The 16308-nt window shown below is 36.3% G+C and overlaps 2 protein-coding genes and 1 long non-coding RNA gene across 4 annotated transcripts; 1 reads left to right on the top strand and 2 right to left on the bottom strand.

Annotated features, from left to right (window-relative positions):
- Nucleotides 1–331: 331 nt before the first annotated feature.
- On the bottom strand, nucleotides 332–10445 carry mindy1 (MINDY lysine 48 deubiquitinase 1). Its single transcript, XM_016523075.1, has 11 exons — nucleotides 10268–10445; nucleotides 9906–9974; nucleotides 8688–9721; nucleotides 7459–7516; nucleotides 5402–5466; nucleotides 4225–4383; nucleotides 4039–4141; nucleotides 3777–3919; nucleotides 2585–2776; nucleotides 2191–2331; nucleotides 332–938 (listed from the first exon to the last, which is right to left on the bottom strand). The coding sequence occupies exons 3-11, from the start codon at nucleotides 9315–9317 to the stop codon at nucleotides 858–860; spliced, it is 1572 nt and encodes a 523-aa protein (XP_016378561.1). The 5' UTR covers nucleotides 9318–9721; nucleotides 9906–9974; nucleotides 10268–10445; the 3' UTR covers nucleotides 332–857.
- Nucleotides 10446–10660: 215 nt separating this feature from the next.
- Nucleotides 10661–13885, bottom strand: LOC107716588 (uncharacterized). Its single transcript, XR_001637228.1, has 4 exons — nucleotides 13718–13885; nucleotides 11345–11536; nucleotides 10983–11053; nucleotides 10661–10798 (listed from the first exon to the last, which is right to left on the bottom strand). It is a non-coding gene; the product is annotated as an uncharacterized LOC107716588 (long non-coding RNA).
- On the top strand, nucleotides 13315–15745 carry LOC107716587 (protein AF1q-like). 2 transcript variants are annotated; one of them, XM_016523077.1, is made up of 2 exons: nucleotides 13315–13425; nucleotides 14951–15745. In XM_016523077.1, exon 2 carries the CDS (start codon nucleotides 14957–14959, stop codon nucleotides 15212–15214), a length of 258 nt encoding a protein of 85 aa, XP_016378563.1. In that variant the 5' UTR covers nucleotides 13315–13425; nucleotides 14951–14956; the 3' UTR covers nucleotides 15215–15745. The 2 variants fall into 2 exon arrangements, with proteins under 2 accessions (XP_016378563.1, XP_016378562.1); XM_016523076.1 differs by having other exon boundaries at nucleotides 13317–13494.
- Nucleotides 15746–16308: the final 563 nt, after the last annotated feature.

Genomic DNA, 16308 nt, shown 5'->3' with positions numbered 1-16308 from the left:
AGTTATGATAAAAATGCAAATAAATAAAAAGGAAATGATGAAAGGCAAAGTCTCTATACAGACGGCCAGACGTTCTGTCTTCCATTAAAGCACAGATGCTCTTTGAATTATTCTCAAATGGTGCTGGAGAACATCATCATCAGGTTTGTATTAGACAAAAATGCAAAATAGAAGCATTTTCACAAGTGCCTTCAGACTTTTGGAGCCCACTGTAGGCTATGTGTACTTATGGTAATACTAAACTCTATGTGTGTGCAAAATGATTTCGATGACTGCTCCAAAAATGCTGCACTTAAGTTTCTTTGTATAATACCAATATTCCAGACATTTCATAAATCAACACATTTCCTGTTAACACAGAGGTGGCTTTTATTAGCTCAGTTTACAGGATCCAGGGAGCTCCACGGTGCGTTGAGGCAATCAAATGTACGTAGTGTACTGTATATCACTTTGGATGAAAAGCCAATGACCAGTAACTATGTACAGATCAACTTGAGACAGTAGTATTTCAGTGTAATATTAAATTCTTATTACAATACCTGATTATATACCATTACAGTCTTCAATCTTTAATGGCATAGTTAGGAGCTCCACAGTAGCACTCAAACAAATGCTCATTAATGCTTAGAAACAATTGCTACCTTTATTTGGTCCAGTAGACAATGATGAGCAACAGTTCCAACCTCAAGGATAAAGGAAAGGCAAAAACAAGGGGATCAACTGTACTGTAAAGGCAGGCTTGGCATTGGGACGACAGGTCTGCTAAGAGTGAAGTCCTTTGTTTCAGTAGAGGTATAGAAGAAACTGAAGCTGAAGTGGCTTTGAGAGTCTGGATATGGTGGTGGGTGGAGTTTGACTTAAAGAATACAACAATCCGAGTCGTCCTTCTTTTCCCGGCGCCTCTGTCCTCTGTGCTGAGATGCGGCCTGACCTCTCATCTGCAGGGATATGAAGAAAGTACACATTTAGAGATCAATTTCAGTAACTCGTCTGAATTTTGTCACTACACTACTGCAGAAATCTTTAACCGAGCGAGGAAAAGTTTACAAAGGGCATTTGACAACTGCTTTAGGCTTTTAAAAGAATAGCTCGTCCAAAAGGGATTTTTTTTTTAACTGTCTCACGTAGGAAGCTAGTTTCTACCATTCAATAAAAATCTAAAAAAGTTTTGATCTCACAATTCTGACTTTTTTTTCATCACAATTGTGAGTTTACATCTCACAATTTTTTACTCTCTTTTTAGAAACCAGAGTTTACATTTTATTAATTTGACTTTTTTCATCACAATTCTGAGTTTACATCTAACAATTCTGTTTTATGTTTCAGCCACAGAATAAAAGATAGAAAGGGTAAGGGCAACTTTTTAGCTCACAATTCTTTTTTTATTTTTTTTTCTCTATTTCTTTTCTCAAAATTGCAGGAACAAAAGACAAAATTATGAGATATAAACTTGTGAGAAAAAAAGTCTGAATCGTAAAATAAAAATTCATAATTTTTTTTTTTTTTTTTTATCTCATGGAGGAAACAAGCTTCCATACTTAAAGGGACATCTTCAATTGGTTTCCGAAGACGAACAAAGCTTTTACGGGTTTGGAACGACATGGGGGTAAGTGATTAATGACAACATTTTCATTTTGGGGTGGAGTGTCCCTTTAAGTTACCACATCATGAAAATGCTTTAAAATATCATAAAGAACTAATACAGGTTTGGAACAACATGAGGGTGAGTAAATGACAGAATTTTCATTTTTGGGTGAACAAGAAGTTTTAGGGTTCAAGAGTTTGGGTCTGCAAGATTTTTTATATTAGATATTAGAATAATTTCTGAAGAATCATGTGACTGAAGCCATCACAGGAATAAATTACATTTTAAAATATGTTAAAACAGAAAACATTCTGATCGTCTTTTGATCAAATAAATGCAGCCTTGGTAAGCATAAGAGACTTATTTAAAAAAAATCTTTGAACAGGAGTGTACTTTGAGACAAGTATGTGTAAATCATTCATGAATCTACTCTTATGTAAACCGCTGCACTATACTGAATGCAACAGTTTATACAATGGTTTATAAATGACTTACTCAGACATTCATTCTGCCAGGGTTTCATGAATAAAGCCAGTTTAATCTCAAAGGATGATTCTCTAAGTTGATGCACAAGAGTTCCCTTCTGAAGGGAAGACAGGAAGTACCTGTCCTGCTGAGGGCTGGTGCTGTTGTGTTTGTGGCTGCTGATACTCCTCCTGCTGTAGCTGTCTGGCCAGCTCAAGATCACTCATGGGTCCGGGAGCTTCACCCTGCTGCTGCTGCAGGGACATCGCCACCAGGTAGTCCTGGATAACACATTCAAACGTTCACTGAATGAATCTTAAGCCAATGTTGGTGTATATGTCAACATGAAACAGCTTTCTCACAGCAATTACATGCTTCTGAGTGAAACAGAATAATCAGTGGGAAATAATGTAGCTTTTTTTTTTTTTGCATTGGGATTTGATCGGATTTCAGGGAGGTGCTACATGTTAGGCTTTGATATTATTGGTTACTATACCTACATGATAGCAAAAAGAAAGGCAAAATCTTAATCACCTGGTCGATCTGCATTTTCTGCTGTTGTTGTGCAGAGGGCTGGCTGGCTCCTGTGGGTTTCTGGGAAGGGTGGCACAATCTGAAGTCTGAGTCACAGAAATTCCCATCCCCCTCCACATTATGGAGACTCTCCCACACTACGCTCTCCTCCTGCAGGAAACCCTGATCTGTGACCAGCAGGTAAAGGTGACCCTGCAATTTCACACATTGATGACTGGTCAGTGGATAAGATGTTGAAAGAATGTTGGTAACAGTTGACCGTAGCCATTGACTTCCAAAGAATTTTTCTTTTTCATACTACGAAAGTCGATGGCTGCAGTCATTGTTCAAAATATCTTCTTTTGTGTTCAGCAGCTAAAAGAAATTCATATAGGAACGGTTTTCTTAACTGTTATGTTTAAATATGCAAATAAGGCATTATCTAATTAAATATGCACTTTAACATTTTTCCAGTACAAAAATCTGAACATTTTTGTTTCATTTTGTTAACATATATTAGACTCAAAGGTTATAATAGAGGAGATTTTGGATATATTTTATGACTCTATAAATCAGAAACAGCCAGCAAAAAATCATTTTCAATATTTTTGAGGAATAAAATGTTAAAATCAGGTCAGTGATATATCGACAAACATCTCTGTAAAAACCTTAAGAATACAGACAGGAATCAAACTGGAATTTAAGCACTACAGAAGTGGAAATTTCTGGCTCAGTCCAGGAAAAAAAATCATTTTAAGAAAATTGCTTTTACAGATATGTATTGTACAGGTGCAAATAGATTAAATGCAATAAAGTAAACACCTAAAAGTGTATTTTGAATGTTTTCTTTCCACTAGTCTGAGACATCACTTCAGACAAAAATCTCAAAATTGACCAGTGCATAAAAAACATGTTTTTGCCTGTAGTGTCTTGCCTTAAGTCATAATGTTATACATTTATCAAAGCAAAATTTCAGCATTATAGTGCATCTTTCTGCTCAAAATGTGAGCAAAATGCAGTTATTGAAGCTGAATGTTTAACTCGGGGTTATAAACATGAACAAATAAATACTTCTGTGCTATTTTTGCTATAAAAATCTGCCCAAAAATCTTTTTTTTTTTTTGGTGGGTTTAAAGCCGCTTGACGTCGCTGGGGTTGTTATAATCAGCTTAGCTGCTATGGAGAGTGTTGGTGTGGGAAGGCTGATAAACACCTTGTGCTTTATCATAGTGCTGAAGTGGTTGTTCCTGAAAAACACAGACAGTTCGCCCTCCTTGGCTGTCGTGTTGAGCTCACACAGGCCGTGATATGACAGCTGGGTTGCTGTGGACTCCAAAAATTGCTCTGCTATCAAACCTGTAAACAAACAGGCATTAAGACTTACCATCAGCCATTAATCCAATGATGAGAAGCCCACACACTTCTGATACACAATATCTGAGCCATTTGTGTTTAAGAAATAACATCAAATGTACCTTCGCTGACTTGACTGCTATCTTTCGAGTGCTTAAACTCTATGATCTTCTCCACCAGTTGGTTGTAGCTGAGTTTGCCCACTGCAGACACCACCTCAGGACTCTGAAAAAGAATGGAGCACTTATATTGTTGTTTGGATATACAGAATTCATACTTTAGAGCATTTTTCTGGGTGACGTGGGTACCTGTGGGTCGACAAGCCAGCCGTGGTAGAGCGGAATGTCAAGCAGATCAAAGACGATGCATTCAGGCGTGTACTCAAAATCCGACACACCTGTAAAACGTACATTAACGTCGAGGCCCGTGGACAACTTTGGCAGCACAGCCATCACATCGCTCATGTTCTGTGAAGGGAATGAGAAATATTGCATACAAATACATGGTGCTATTTCAGGGTAATTTATCATGGTTATGTTACTAACCTCAGCGTGTGAGATCTTGAGATTTCTGGGTCAAGTGGAAGATATTATGAGCAATATTTACCACAAAACATGCTAACTGCTCTGAGCTAACCTATTAAGTTGAAATCATGTAGATTGTATTTTAAAAATGACAAATTAATAAATGCATTACAGTTCGTACTTTTGGTGTCAGTATTCTTCAGAAATCATTCTAATATGCTGATTTGGTGCTCAAGAAACATTTCTTATTATTAATGTAAAAAACAGTTGTGCTGCTTACAACTTTTGTGGAAACTATCATACTTTTTCCAGGATTCTTTGATGAATAGAAATTTCAAAAGAACAGCCTTTATTTGTAGCAATATAAATGCATTTACTGTCACCATTGACAAATTAATGGCATCCTTGCTGAATAAAAGTAACTAATTTCTTTTTCTTTTTTTTATTAAATAAACCTTGATTATATCCATTTCCAATTTTCAACACAAGCGAACAGCAGACTATATTCAGAAAAAAATAACAATCTCAAATATTCCAAAATAAATCATGTATACATATTTCATTTGTATTATCTGTGTACACTCAAGCTATTTAAATAATAAAAATATGATGAAAATAAAAAGATGAAAATATTAGCAATATCTTGCATGAGCTTGAATTCTTCTATTGAATCCATCTCATTTTCAATCATGAGCAAAAAGAAACAGCAACAGCACATGAACAAAAGGAGGCTTTCATTTGTGCAATCATAAGCACAAACACACGTTGTAAATGTTGGAATTGTTAATGAATGGATCACAAGCTTCAAGCCTCATTCACAATATCTGATTGTATATATCTTTTGGTTCAGAGGTTTCCAGCACAGCCCATCTGCTTAACATGTTAATTATATTCACTAGACGTGCTGAAGATCTGTGCAGAGCTGAGCCTGTTACACTTGTTCTCCCACACTACGATCTACCTGCTGGAAATTGAGCTCCATGCCCTCTGCTTCCTCCCGCGGTTTGATGGACAGCACACATTCACCTGGAACAAGAATAGAATCAGACTTAAGCATTTGAAAAACACTTTAGCTTTCTGTCGAAGGTTGTTTTCACTATGTGATTTGACAAGTGTCACCTTTTCATGTCAAACATATTTGTATTGTTTGTGAAAGTGCTTCTGGTTTATTTCCCCATCACTCAGCAACATAACATCCTCATTACATGTTGATCTTACTAGCTATGACCTAATTAGAGGTGATATACAGTGGCTCGGAAAAAATTTTGGCCGCTTAATTCATTGTATTAGAGAAATGTAAGTATATGCATACACACACACACACACACACACACATATATATATATATATATATATATATAATTTGAGATTTTTTACAGTTGCCACTTGATTTGAATTTTGTTATGTAATGCAATGCAATGACATTCATGTATGTGACTTCCATGTGCAACCGTTTTTAAATACTTTCTAGGGACACTGTAAAAGAAAACTTACACCCATAGCTGATCAACAGAGTGGTGGTTAAAGAAATAGTTCACCCAAAAATGAAAATATGCAGAAAATTTGCTCAGGCCATTCAAGATGAAGATGAGTATGTTTCCTCATCAGAACAGATCTGGAGAAATGTAGCATTACATCACTTGCTCACCAATGGATCCTCTGCAGTGAATGGGTGCCGTCAGAATGAGAGTCCAAATAGCTGATAAAAACATCACAATAATCCACAATAATCCACACAACTCCAGTGACGCAAAAAGCTGCATGTTTGTAATAAACAAATCCATCAAGACTTTTTTTTCCCCTCTATCCACACAGATCAACACAGATTAAGCGATAAACCATTTACAAGTGTAAACGGTCCAAAACTATTCTAAACAAATATGTTGGTGGAGTTTAATGTGGAAGGATAACAGGGAAATGGACTTTTGTATTGGATTTGTATTTTGGCCAGAAGCAACAGTTTAAAGTTAAATCGCTTTAATGATGGATTTATTTCTTAAAAATGCAGTTTTTCGCTTCACAAGACATTAATTGATCAACTGTAGTCATGACGATTACTTGTGAATTACTGTGATACTTTTATCAGCTGTTTGGACTCTCATTCTGAATCCACAATAATCCACACAACTCCAGTGACGCAAAAAGCTGCATGTTTGTAATAAACAAATCCATCAAGACTTTTTTTTCCCCTCTATCCACACAGATCAACACAGATTAAGCGATAAACCATTTACAAGTGTAAACGGTCCAAAACTATTCTAAACAAATATGTTGGTGGAGTTTAATGTGGAAGGATAACAGGGAAATGGACTTTTGTATTGGATTTGTATTTTGGCCAGAAGCAACAGTTTAAAGTTAAATCGCTTTAATGATGGATTTATTTCTTAAAAATGCAGTTTTTCGCTTCACAAGACATTAATTGATCAACTGTAGTCATGACGATTACTTGTGAATTACTGTGATACTTTTATCAGCTGTTTGGACTCTCATTCTGACGGCACCCATTCACTGCAGAGGATCCACTGATGAGCAAGAGATGCAATGCTAAACTTCAACAAACTGACAAAGTTTTGGATAGCCTGAGGGAAGGTACATTTTCAGCAAATTTTCATTTTTGGCTGAACTATTACTTTAAACATCTGGACTAGTAACGATTCAAACCCATCGAAGGGTCAGAAAGTATTGCCATTGTGTCCTTGAGCAAGGCATTTAACCTAAAAGCATCTTCTAAATTACTACTTACACAAAGAGCAGAGACTTAATGGTATAATCCGTGATTGGGGTGCCATTAGTGGTACTGAAACACAAATGCTTTCACACACACCCTTCTTCTCAAGTCACACTAGCCATCTGTTTCCAACCATAAAGTTTACTGTGGTGCATCACTAGAGCTCCTTAACTTATCACAGTCCATTACCAGGAAAGATGTGCTGTGACTCAAGCACTTTGTGTTTTAATATAATTTGATGTAACATATTGAAACAGATACAGCATGTCCAGTGCTCTAAAACATCTTACCAAGGTGAGCCATCAGCTCTTCAGTGGTGACCACTTCCGTCTGAGCCGGTAACTTCACCTGAAGAATAGACACAGAGTTCATACAGTTCGTATTTTACACACATGTAATGATCTCAAGTACACATACATGAAATTCACAAACAAATACTTCTGCTTTTAGTCATGGCACACCCTCGTCTACATTTTTTGTCTTCTATTTCACAACACTTTTTTTTTTCCTGAATGTGTTATCAGACTAAAAGCTGAAATCGTGTTTATACAGTAACACACAGGAACAGATAAGAAGAGTCATGAGTCTATTACTAGGTCAGTGAAAAGTCAAAGTTTTATTCAGCTAAATACTGGTATGACTGATTACAATGGATTTTATATATTTATATATACACTACAGTTCAAAAGTCTGGGGTTGGTAAGATTTTTGTATGTTTTTAAAGAAGCCTCACTAAGGCTGCATTTGTTTTATGAGAAATACAGCAAAACAGTAATATTGTGAAATATTATTACAATTTAAACTACTTTATATTATGATATATTTTCAAATGTAATTTATCCCTGTGACGCAAAGCTGAATTTTCAGCATCATTACTCCAGTCTTCAGTGTCACATGATCCTTCAGAAATCATTCTGATATGCTGATTTACTGCTCAAGAAACATTCCTTCTTATTATCAGTATTGAAAACACAACCATGCTTTATACTCTTGTGGAAACTGTGATTTTTTTTTTGCAGTCTTTGATGAATAGAAAGTTCAAAAGAATAGCATTTATTTGTAATAGAAATTTTGCGTAACAAATATTTTTACTGTCACTTTTGATTCATTTAATGCATCACTGATGAATAAAAATGTATTAATTTCTTTTTAAAAAATGGTAAGATTTATATTTCTACATATATCACTGATTTTTAACACAGATTAATTACAATTTTTACGCAGTTATTTTAAGTTTAATATTTATTTGGGTTTGTTCAAACAGTTTAAGTGATGCTTGCCTTAGCAAACACCACACATAATGTACTTGTTTTGAACCATGTGTTTGTACTATGACTAGGGTTGCAAAGGGGTGGAAAATTTCCGGTACATTTCCCGAAACTTTCCAAAAATCCCTGGAATATTCCCAAAAAATCCTGGAAAGTTTCCAAAATTTCTGAAATGTTTCCGAAATTTACTGGAAATTTTCCACCTTTTTTCAACCCTAACTATGACGAGCAGGTAATGCTGAATGGCTTACCTTCCACCGCAACAACAGAATGTTCATGACGGCAATCAGGGGGCAGGGTCCGTTCTCGCTCTGTGTGATAATAGCCGTCTTCTTCTCTTTCCAGGTAATCCACTTGACAAAATAATATGCCGGCATGCTAGGCTCTGATGATCTCGCAGCCCCCACACAGGCCCCTCCGCTCCCCTGAGAGGGGACTTGGTTGCCATCCTCAGCAGATTTGGATGAAATCAAAGGTCTATCAGGAGGAATCCCATTAGTCTCCTCGGAGAACTCCAGACTGGCCATGGAGAAAGTGGGAGTCACCTCTGATTGGCTGGGCGTGTAGGATTGGCTATTGATGATCTCAGATTCATCGGTTTTGTCTTGGCTTTTACTGGTCGCAGACAGAGTTGCATTAACTTCGTCTTCAAGGGAAGCTGTGGTTGTTGGAGGATTTTTGCATGTTATAAGGTCATCTTTCATATGGTGAGAAATACTCCCAGAGGATTGCTCAGTGTTGGTGACACCCTCTTTTTGGCTGACTCCCTTGTCCTGTGGTTTAGCAGCATCAAAGTCCTCATTTTTGGTTGTGTTTAACTGCTGTCCCTCAGAAATGCCTATAATCTCACCATCAACGGTGTCTGGGCAAGAATCTGCCATGACCTGACAGGTGAGATTAGGTGCTTATAATAAACAGAGCCAATTAAACTGGGGTGGAAAGCTAAACACGTTTTTAAAAAAAAATTTGGTTGCTGATAAAAAAAAAATCTGACAGTGACTGTTTTCTTTTCCCAAAAATTAAATTTTTGCTTACTTCATATTTCTGAGATTTAGGACCCACGTTTCTACCCGTGTCAGTCTTTTAAAAGCAATCGCTTACAGATATATTACATAAATTCCTTCTTAAGTTAAAAACTTGATACTTTCTTGCTATCATGCCACATCCATCACTAGTATGCGGAGGAGGAAACCGTTAAAGTGGCCGTTTTTCAGCACACCTCTGCCTTGTCCTGTTGTTTTTGAGTTGCCTAATTCTGGGAGCAGCTGAGTCACAGGGAGGCTTTCTGTGGACGCACATAAAGCATGTCAGCATTTACAAACTCTACATGTACAACCCAGAATGCATTACCGTGCAATTCTTAAGTAGACATAAAAATATGAGCTTCAGAGTTACAATAGTTTGTTTGGCAAAACTGTTTCATGCATAATAATTACATATGCTGGAAGACCCTTAGGGTTAGTTTTCACCTGATCACTGAAGGGTGACGCTCTGGAGGTTAAGAAGGATTTCTGATCTCATATTTTGAATTTCACAAACTCTAAAACAAACAGAAAGACATTTAGACAAGATTCACTCACTAAACTGAACAGTGAAAATGAGGAATTGTTGTCATTTTAAACAAAAAACACTGCAGATGAGGTTGTTAATAAGTGAACTGTCAACACAAGGATTGTGTCTCTTCAGAACAATAAGATATTTATTTGCCAATCTATTTGCAAAAAAACAACTTCTACTTAGTACAGCATGTGAATTCATAAACATATTAATGTATACTAAGAGTACAGCAGTTCACAATACATCACTTACAACAGCAGCAGCACAAACTTACCATAGCGACCTTTCTGCAGGTCTTTAAAAACCTCTAAAACATAGACTGTAAAATACAGTAATCCAGTGAAGGTGTCTGGATGAAATCTACAGATATGTGTTGTCTACCCGACAGGCTGATACAGCGCACGTCTCTCTCTTTCTCACCACTCTTTCCGTAATCTTGTTTTTGCCTGTGTCTCACTTCCGGTGCCTGTGTTTGTAAACAATGACGTCAAGTCGGAAGCTAATTTACTCTTTATAACTATATGATATTTTCTCTACTTGGCAAAGTGTTATGTTAGGTCATACTGACAACAATGTTTCTGTAAAATATGTTTTGATATATTAAGGTCATTAAGACGTATGGGATTTGAATTATTATCAGGTATCTAGTGGAAAAACTTGATACTTTCTTGCTATCATGCCACATCCATCACTAGTATGCGGAGGAGGAAACCGTTAAAGTGGCCGTTTTTCAGCACACCTCTGCCTTGTCCTGTTGTTTTTGAGTTGCCTAATTCTGGGAGCAGCTGAGTCACAGGGAGGCTTTCTGTGGACGCACATAAAGCATGTCAGCATTTACAAACTCTACATGTACAACCCAGAATGCATTACCGTGCAATTCTTAAGTAGACATAAAAATATGAGCTTCAGAGTTACAATAGTTTGTTTGGCAAAACTGTTTCATGCATAATAATTACATATGCTGGAAGACCCTTAGGGTTAGTTTTCACCTGATCACTGAAGGGTGACGCTCTGGAGGTTAAGAAGGATTTCTGATCTCATATTTTGAATTTCACAAACTCTAAAACAAACAGAAAGACATTTAGACAAGATTCACTCACTAAACTGAACAGTGAAAATGAGGAATTGTTGTCATTTTAAACAAAAAACACTGCAGATGAGGTTGTTAATAAGTGAACTGTCAACACAAGGATTGTGTCTCTTCAGAACAATAAGATATTTATTTGCCAATCTATTTGCAAAAAAACAACTTCTACTTAGTACAGCATGTGAATTCATAAACATATTAATGTATACTAAGAGTACAGCAGTTCACAATACATCACTTACAACAGCAGCAGCACAAACTTACCATAGCGACCTTTCTGCAGGTCTTTAAAAACCTCTAAAACATAGACTGTAAAATACAGTAATCCAGTGAAGGTGTCTGGATGAAATCTACAGATATGTGTTGTCTACCCGACAGGCTGATACAGCGCACGTCTCTCTCTTTCTCACCACTCTTTCCGTAATCTTGTTTTTGCCTGTGTCTCACTTCCGGTGCCTGTGTTTGTAAACAATGACGTCAAGTCGGAAGCTAATTTACTCTTTATAACTATATGATATTTTCTCTACTTGGCAAAGTGTTATGTTAGGTCATACTGACAACAATGTTTCTGTAAAATATGTTTTGATATATTAAGGTCATTAAGACGTATGGGATTTGAATTATTATCAGGTATCTAGTGGCATCTCGTGGTTGGAGGATGGAAGTGCAGGTTCGAGCTGCACTGACGATGGCAACTAGACTAGACTACACTGGAATAGAATAGAATAGAATAGAAAAGAATAGAAAATCTGTCATCACCCTCATTTTTTCAAACCAATACGACTTTCTTTCTTTAGTAGAACACAAAAGGAGATGCTAAGAAGAATGACAGCTTTATTCACATTCATTGTATGGGCAAAATAATGCAATTAAATGGGAATGATGACTGAGGCTGTCAGTCCCAAACATCCTGCCAAACATGTTTGTGTGTGTGTGTGTGTGTGTGTTCCACATAAAAAAAAGAAAGGTATACAAGTTTTGAGGGTGAGTAAATAATGACAGAACTTACTTTCTTTCTTTCTTTCTTTAACATAACGGTCCCTGCAATGCATTAGAGTAATCTTGTAAAACACATCAATAAATACACTTTGTTCTAAAACCTTTTAGATTTCAGAAATACTATTAGTATTTCTAATAGTAATAGTATTCTAATACTAATAGTATTTCTATATTACCCTAATTGTATTATTTTATTTTATTTATTGTTTTGTTTTGTTTTATTTCACTGACTGCTTTGCGGCTAGCACAATGTAGGGTACAAAAATGTACATTTAGTGAATGTTTTAACTTTCCCTGTTAAACAGGATTGACTACGTTTTGTATTACTGGAAAAGTGGAAATGAGCTGAACTCTAGTGTAAATCATTTATTTTTGTCTCATGTGTTTGTATCTGAAGCTTCTTATTATTATCAAATTATAGTATTGAATATTCTATATTTAATTAAAGGATGATATTGGATAACTATGTATAGTGTTATCTGTTTGCACACTACTCCTCCTATTTGCACACTGTAAATATCTAACGTGATTTTAATATCAATCTACTGAAACATTTACAGTCGGCGCAACTGGTATTCACTAAATTAAAGTAAATATCCACACACCAAAGCTGTGCGTTTTATTCGACTGAAATAATCAATACATTTCCATTTTGCGTGCAGTGGAAAGATGGGTCAATCGACCTGATGGACGGTGAACTCAGCCAATCAACAAGCAGCACTCACATCACACAATAGACGACTCCACTTGCAGAAAGAAGGGGTCGTTAACAAAACCACAAAACTACTAGTGACAGTGACGTGACATGTGGCCAAGTATGGTAACCCATACTAGGAATTAGTGCTCTGCATTTAACCCATCCAAAGTGCACACACACAGCAGTGAACACACACACACCGTGAACACACACCCGGAGCAGTGGGCAGCCATTTTTTTTTTTTTTGCTGCAGCGCCCGGGGAGCGGTTGGGGGTTCGGTGCCTTGCTCAAGGGCACCTCAGTCGTAGTATTGAAGGTGGGAGAGAGCGCTGTACAGTCACTCCCCCCACCTACAATCCCTGCCGGTACGAGACTCGAACCCGCAACCTTTGGGTTACGAGTCCGACTCTCTAACCATTAGGCCACGGCTTCATACACTCATAAATGCAGTTACTAGTTTTTGCTATTTTATTAGAACAATAGATCAGCCACGCCCACCTGACGCTAATTATGCACCGGTCACTGATCCCCTTCAGTCACGCACAGAAGGTGGGCGGGGCTAATGCAAATCGCCCACGACTGTCACTGGTGATGTTGGGTGCGGTTGGTTCATGCTGAGCAGCCGGCGAGAAGACCGAGACCAAATAGGGTGCACCTTCTATTCTTACTACAAACCAGCTTGTTATTGAAAGAGAGCGAACCTGACTACATACTAGGGGTATGCTTTTTTTTTTTTTTTTTTCCCATTTGTTTGAGTAATGTATTTTTTTTAATCCCTTGCATTACAAATTATTTTGGTGTTCCATCACATAGGCATGATGTCCAGTCTAACAAAATTAATGTGACCTCATTTGTCATTTAAAAATAAGATCACGTCTTTTATTAGTAAATGTTTTTGCTTCAGGCCTATTTAATGTTAGTTGCTTGTAATCCATTCTTACCACTGTACTGAAGCATCTCTGAAATGCTTTGTCATGAGATGCGCCATCACTATTTTTGGGGCTCTCTGTTAATAGATTTGCATGTGAGATGCTGCAATAAAAAAATAAAAAAAACATGCAGGCTATTCCTGATGGTCATTTAAGGACCTCATCCACCGATTGTCTCTGAAATTTGGGCGTATACCGCCGCTGCATTGTGTGGCCAGAGCTAAATCACCCAACGACGCGACGGGAGCGTGTAGTTCAATTCATTAGAGTGGCTTCATCATAATCATTAGCTTTCATGTGTACTTAAAATTGCAGCTTCCAAATGATATCTCTTCTTTGTAACGAAAAGATAATGCTGCTTTGTTCTTATTCCTAAAGCCTTAAATCTCGCATCTAATTATAATATATTAATATAATTAGATGGCAGAAGTGTGGACACCATCCTGTCGCTTATTCTTGAGCATATTTACTGTTTTTGTTGCCACAACAGTTTTATTATTACTTCTTTTATAATAAGCTGTTTTTATAATACATTTTTCCTTTGACAAGGATATGAAAGTTATTTGCACATGTGAGCTGCTTACATTTTATTATTGTAAGGTCTTAAATCTTGCATCTCATTATAGTATATTAATAGAATTAGATGCTTAATATGAAGACACTATCATATAGACATTCTTGAGCGTGATATTTAAGTTTTTCGTTATCACTGTTTTATTATTTCTTCTTTTATAATCATCATATTGATAAGTTGTTGTTTTTAGTAGTAGTAGATTTATAATATATTTCTCCTTTGACATGTAGGTGAAAGTTATTTTACATGTAAATTGTTTGCATTTAATTGTCATAACTTTAAAAAGATTTTTTTTTATTTTTTACATAATAATAATCCATTTAAAAATAAAAAAATTATAATACATTATATAATTGATATATTAGTTTATTATAACTAATATAGTAATTCTATTTATTATTTTATATTATATTTTAGCCTTTGGCCTGCATATGAAAGTTGTTTTACAGATGTAAATTGCTCAAGTTTCCCTGAAAATAGCAGGTGACTGAAAATAGCAAGTCAGGAGCTCACTGAGGGAAAATGTAAACGGGTTTCTAAATAGCAAAGCAATGTATTCTGTGAAACAAGTTAGTTGAGATATTGTCTTCATTACTTAATTTATGATTCAAATAAATATCTGCTTGTCAACAGTGCTGTCCTGATCTTTTAAATCTCTTCTTAATGCGCAGATCAAAATGTTAGACACAACCAGCAGCCAGTTCAACTCCTTCCTGTTTTGGAGGCAGCCCATCCCATCACTGGACCTGTCAGAGCTGGAAGACATTGGCATTTCTATGCCCAAGTCCAAAGAAGGGAAGTTGGCCAAGAGCTCCCAAAAACCCCTGGGACAGGAGGAGGGAGATGATTTGGAGCTGTTGAAGTACTCCACCTTCAACTACTGGAAAGAGCCCATCGCTAATATCGAAACCTTGGATTTCAGCCTGCTGTTATAAGACACTGCAATGCAATTCTCAGTTCCCGCCCAAATCTGTGTTTAAAGCCACTGTGGTTGCACCGATTCTCTACTTCGATCTGATATTGATGAATACAAGAGTCATGAATCATGCCTTTCTTGTTAAACCGTGTCAGTAAACTGTGATAACTGGGTTCTTGTTTGATTAAACTAGTAGGGCATTATTGAATATGGATGTATTAGTATCTTATTGCCCTGTAAACTGTGTGACTGCACAGTTGGCAATGAAATAAGATTATCAGATATCCAGATTCTAATCTGCCGAATTCACTTCAAGGCAAGGGGATTCAAAACAAATAAGAAATCTAAAACTGTGTAATATTATTGCCTGCCAAATTATTTGTAATATTAATGCATACAGTAATTCATTAGTTTAAACTGGAGTCTCACTTAAAAGGCTTTTTGTATTGAACGGAATGTCCATGTTTAAATGCACTGTTTTCCCCCCCATCATGTTTAATGACAAATGTCAGATGCCAATTAAAGTGAGCTTGCTGCTAAATGAATAAAAATGCATCTGTATTCATGTTTCATTTAACATTTTATAGATAAAAAAGATAGCATTTTTGAACGTTGACCAATGAGAGAAATTGAGAGACTTACATTGAGACACATTCATATTCAAAAACTTTTGTTTGTTTGTTTGTTTGTTTTTGGCCGAAACCGGTGCAAATGTTTTTTTTAGTCCTAACTTTGCAACTCAAACTTGAAGTATAGATTTTGGGCAAGATATATATTTTTTTCTTTTTTAGTTTTTCGGGTGGTTTCGTGTGTTGATAAGCACAGGTGTTTTGGAACACATCTGGGTAGCAGTGTAAGAAAGCAGACAAATGCAGATAAGAGTTTGCAGTATTAAATGTGTCAAGGAAAGCTATCTATTTACATCACAGTCAAGATAAAGACTTTAACCGGCAAAAATGATTATCAGAATCATTTTATTTATACAATTATATTACACAATGCAAATTATACAATTATACATCAATTATACACTCATACATCTCAACTTCATATTTTATAGTAATATGTATATATAAGCAATAGGGGGAAAAAAGTAGGCCTAAACATAAAACC

This window comes from Sinocyclocheilus rhinocerous, unplaced genomic scaffold, assembly GCF_001515625.1.
Source record: "Sinocyclocheilus rhinocerous isolate Xijiao unplaced genomic scaffold, SAMN03320098_v1.1 scaffold1682, whole genome shotgun sequence".
NCBI classification, from domain to species: domain Eukaryota; kingdom Metazoa; phylum Chordata; class Actinopteri; order Cypriniformes; family Cyprinidae; genus Sinocyclocheilus; species Sinocyclocheilus rhinocerous.
The sequence above is the reverse complement of the archived record's forward strand: the minus strand, read 5'-3'. Positions and strand labels throughout refer to the sequence as shown.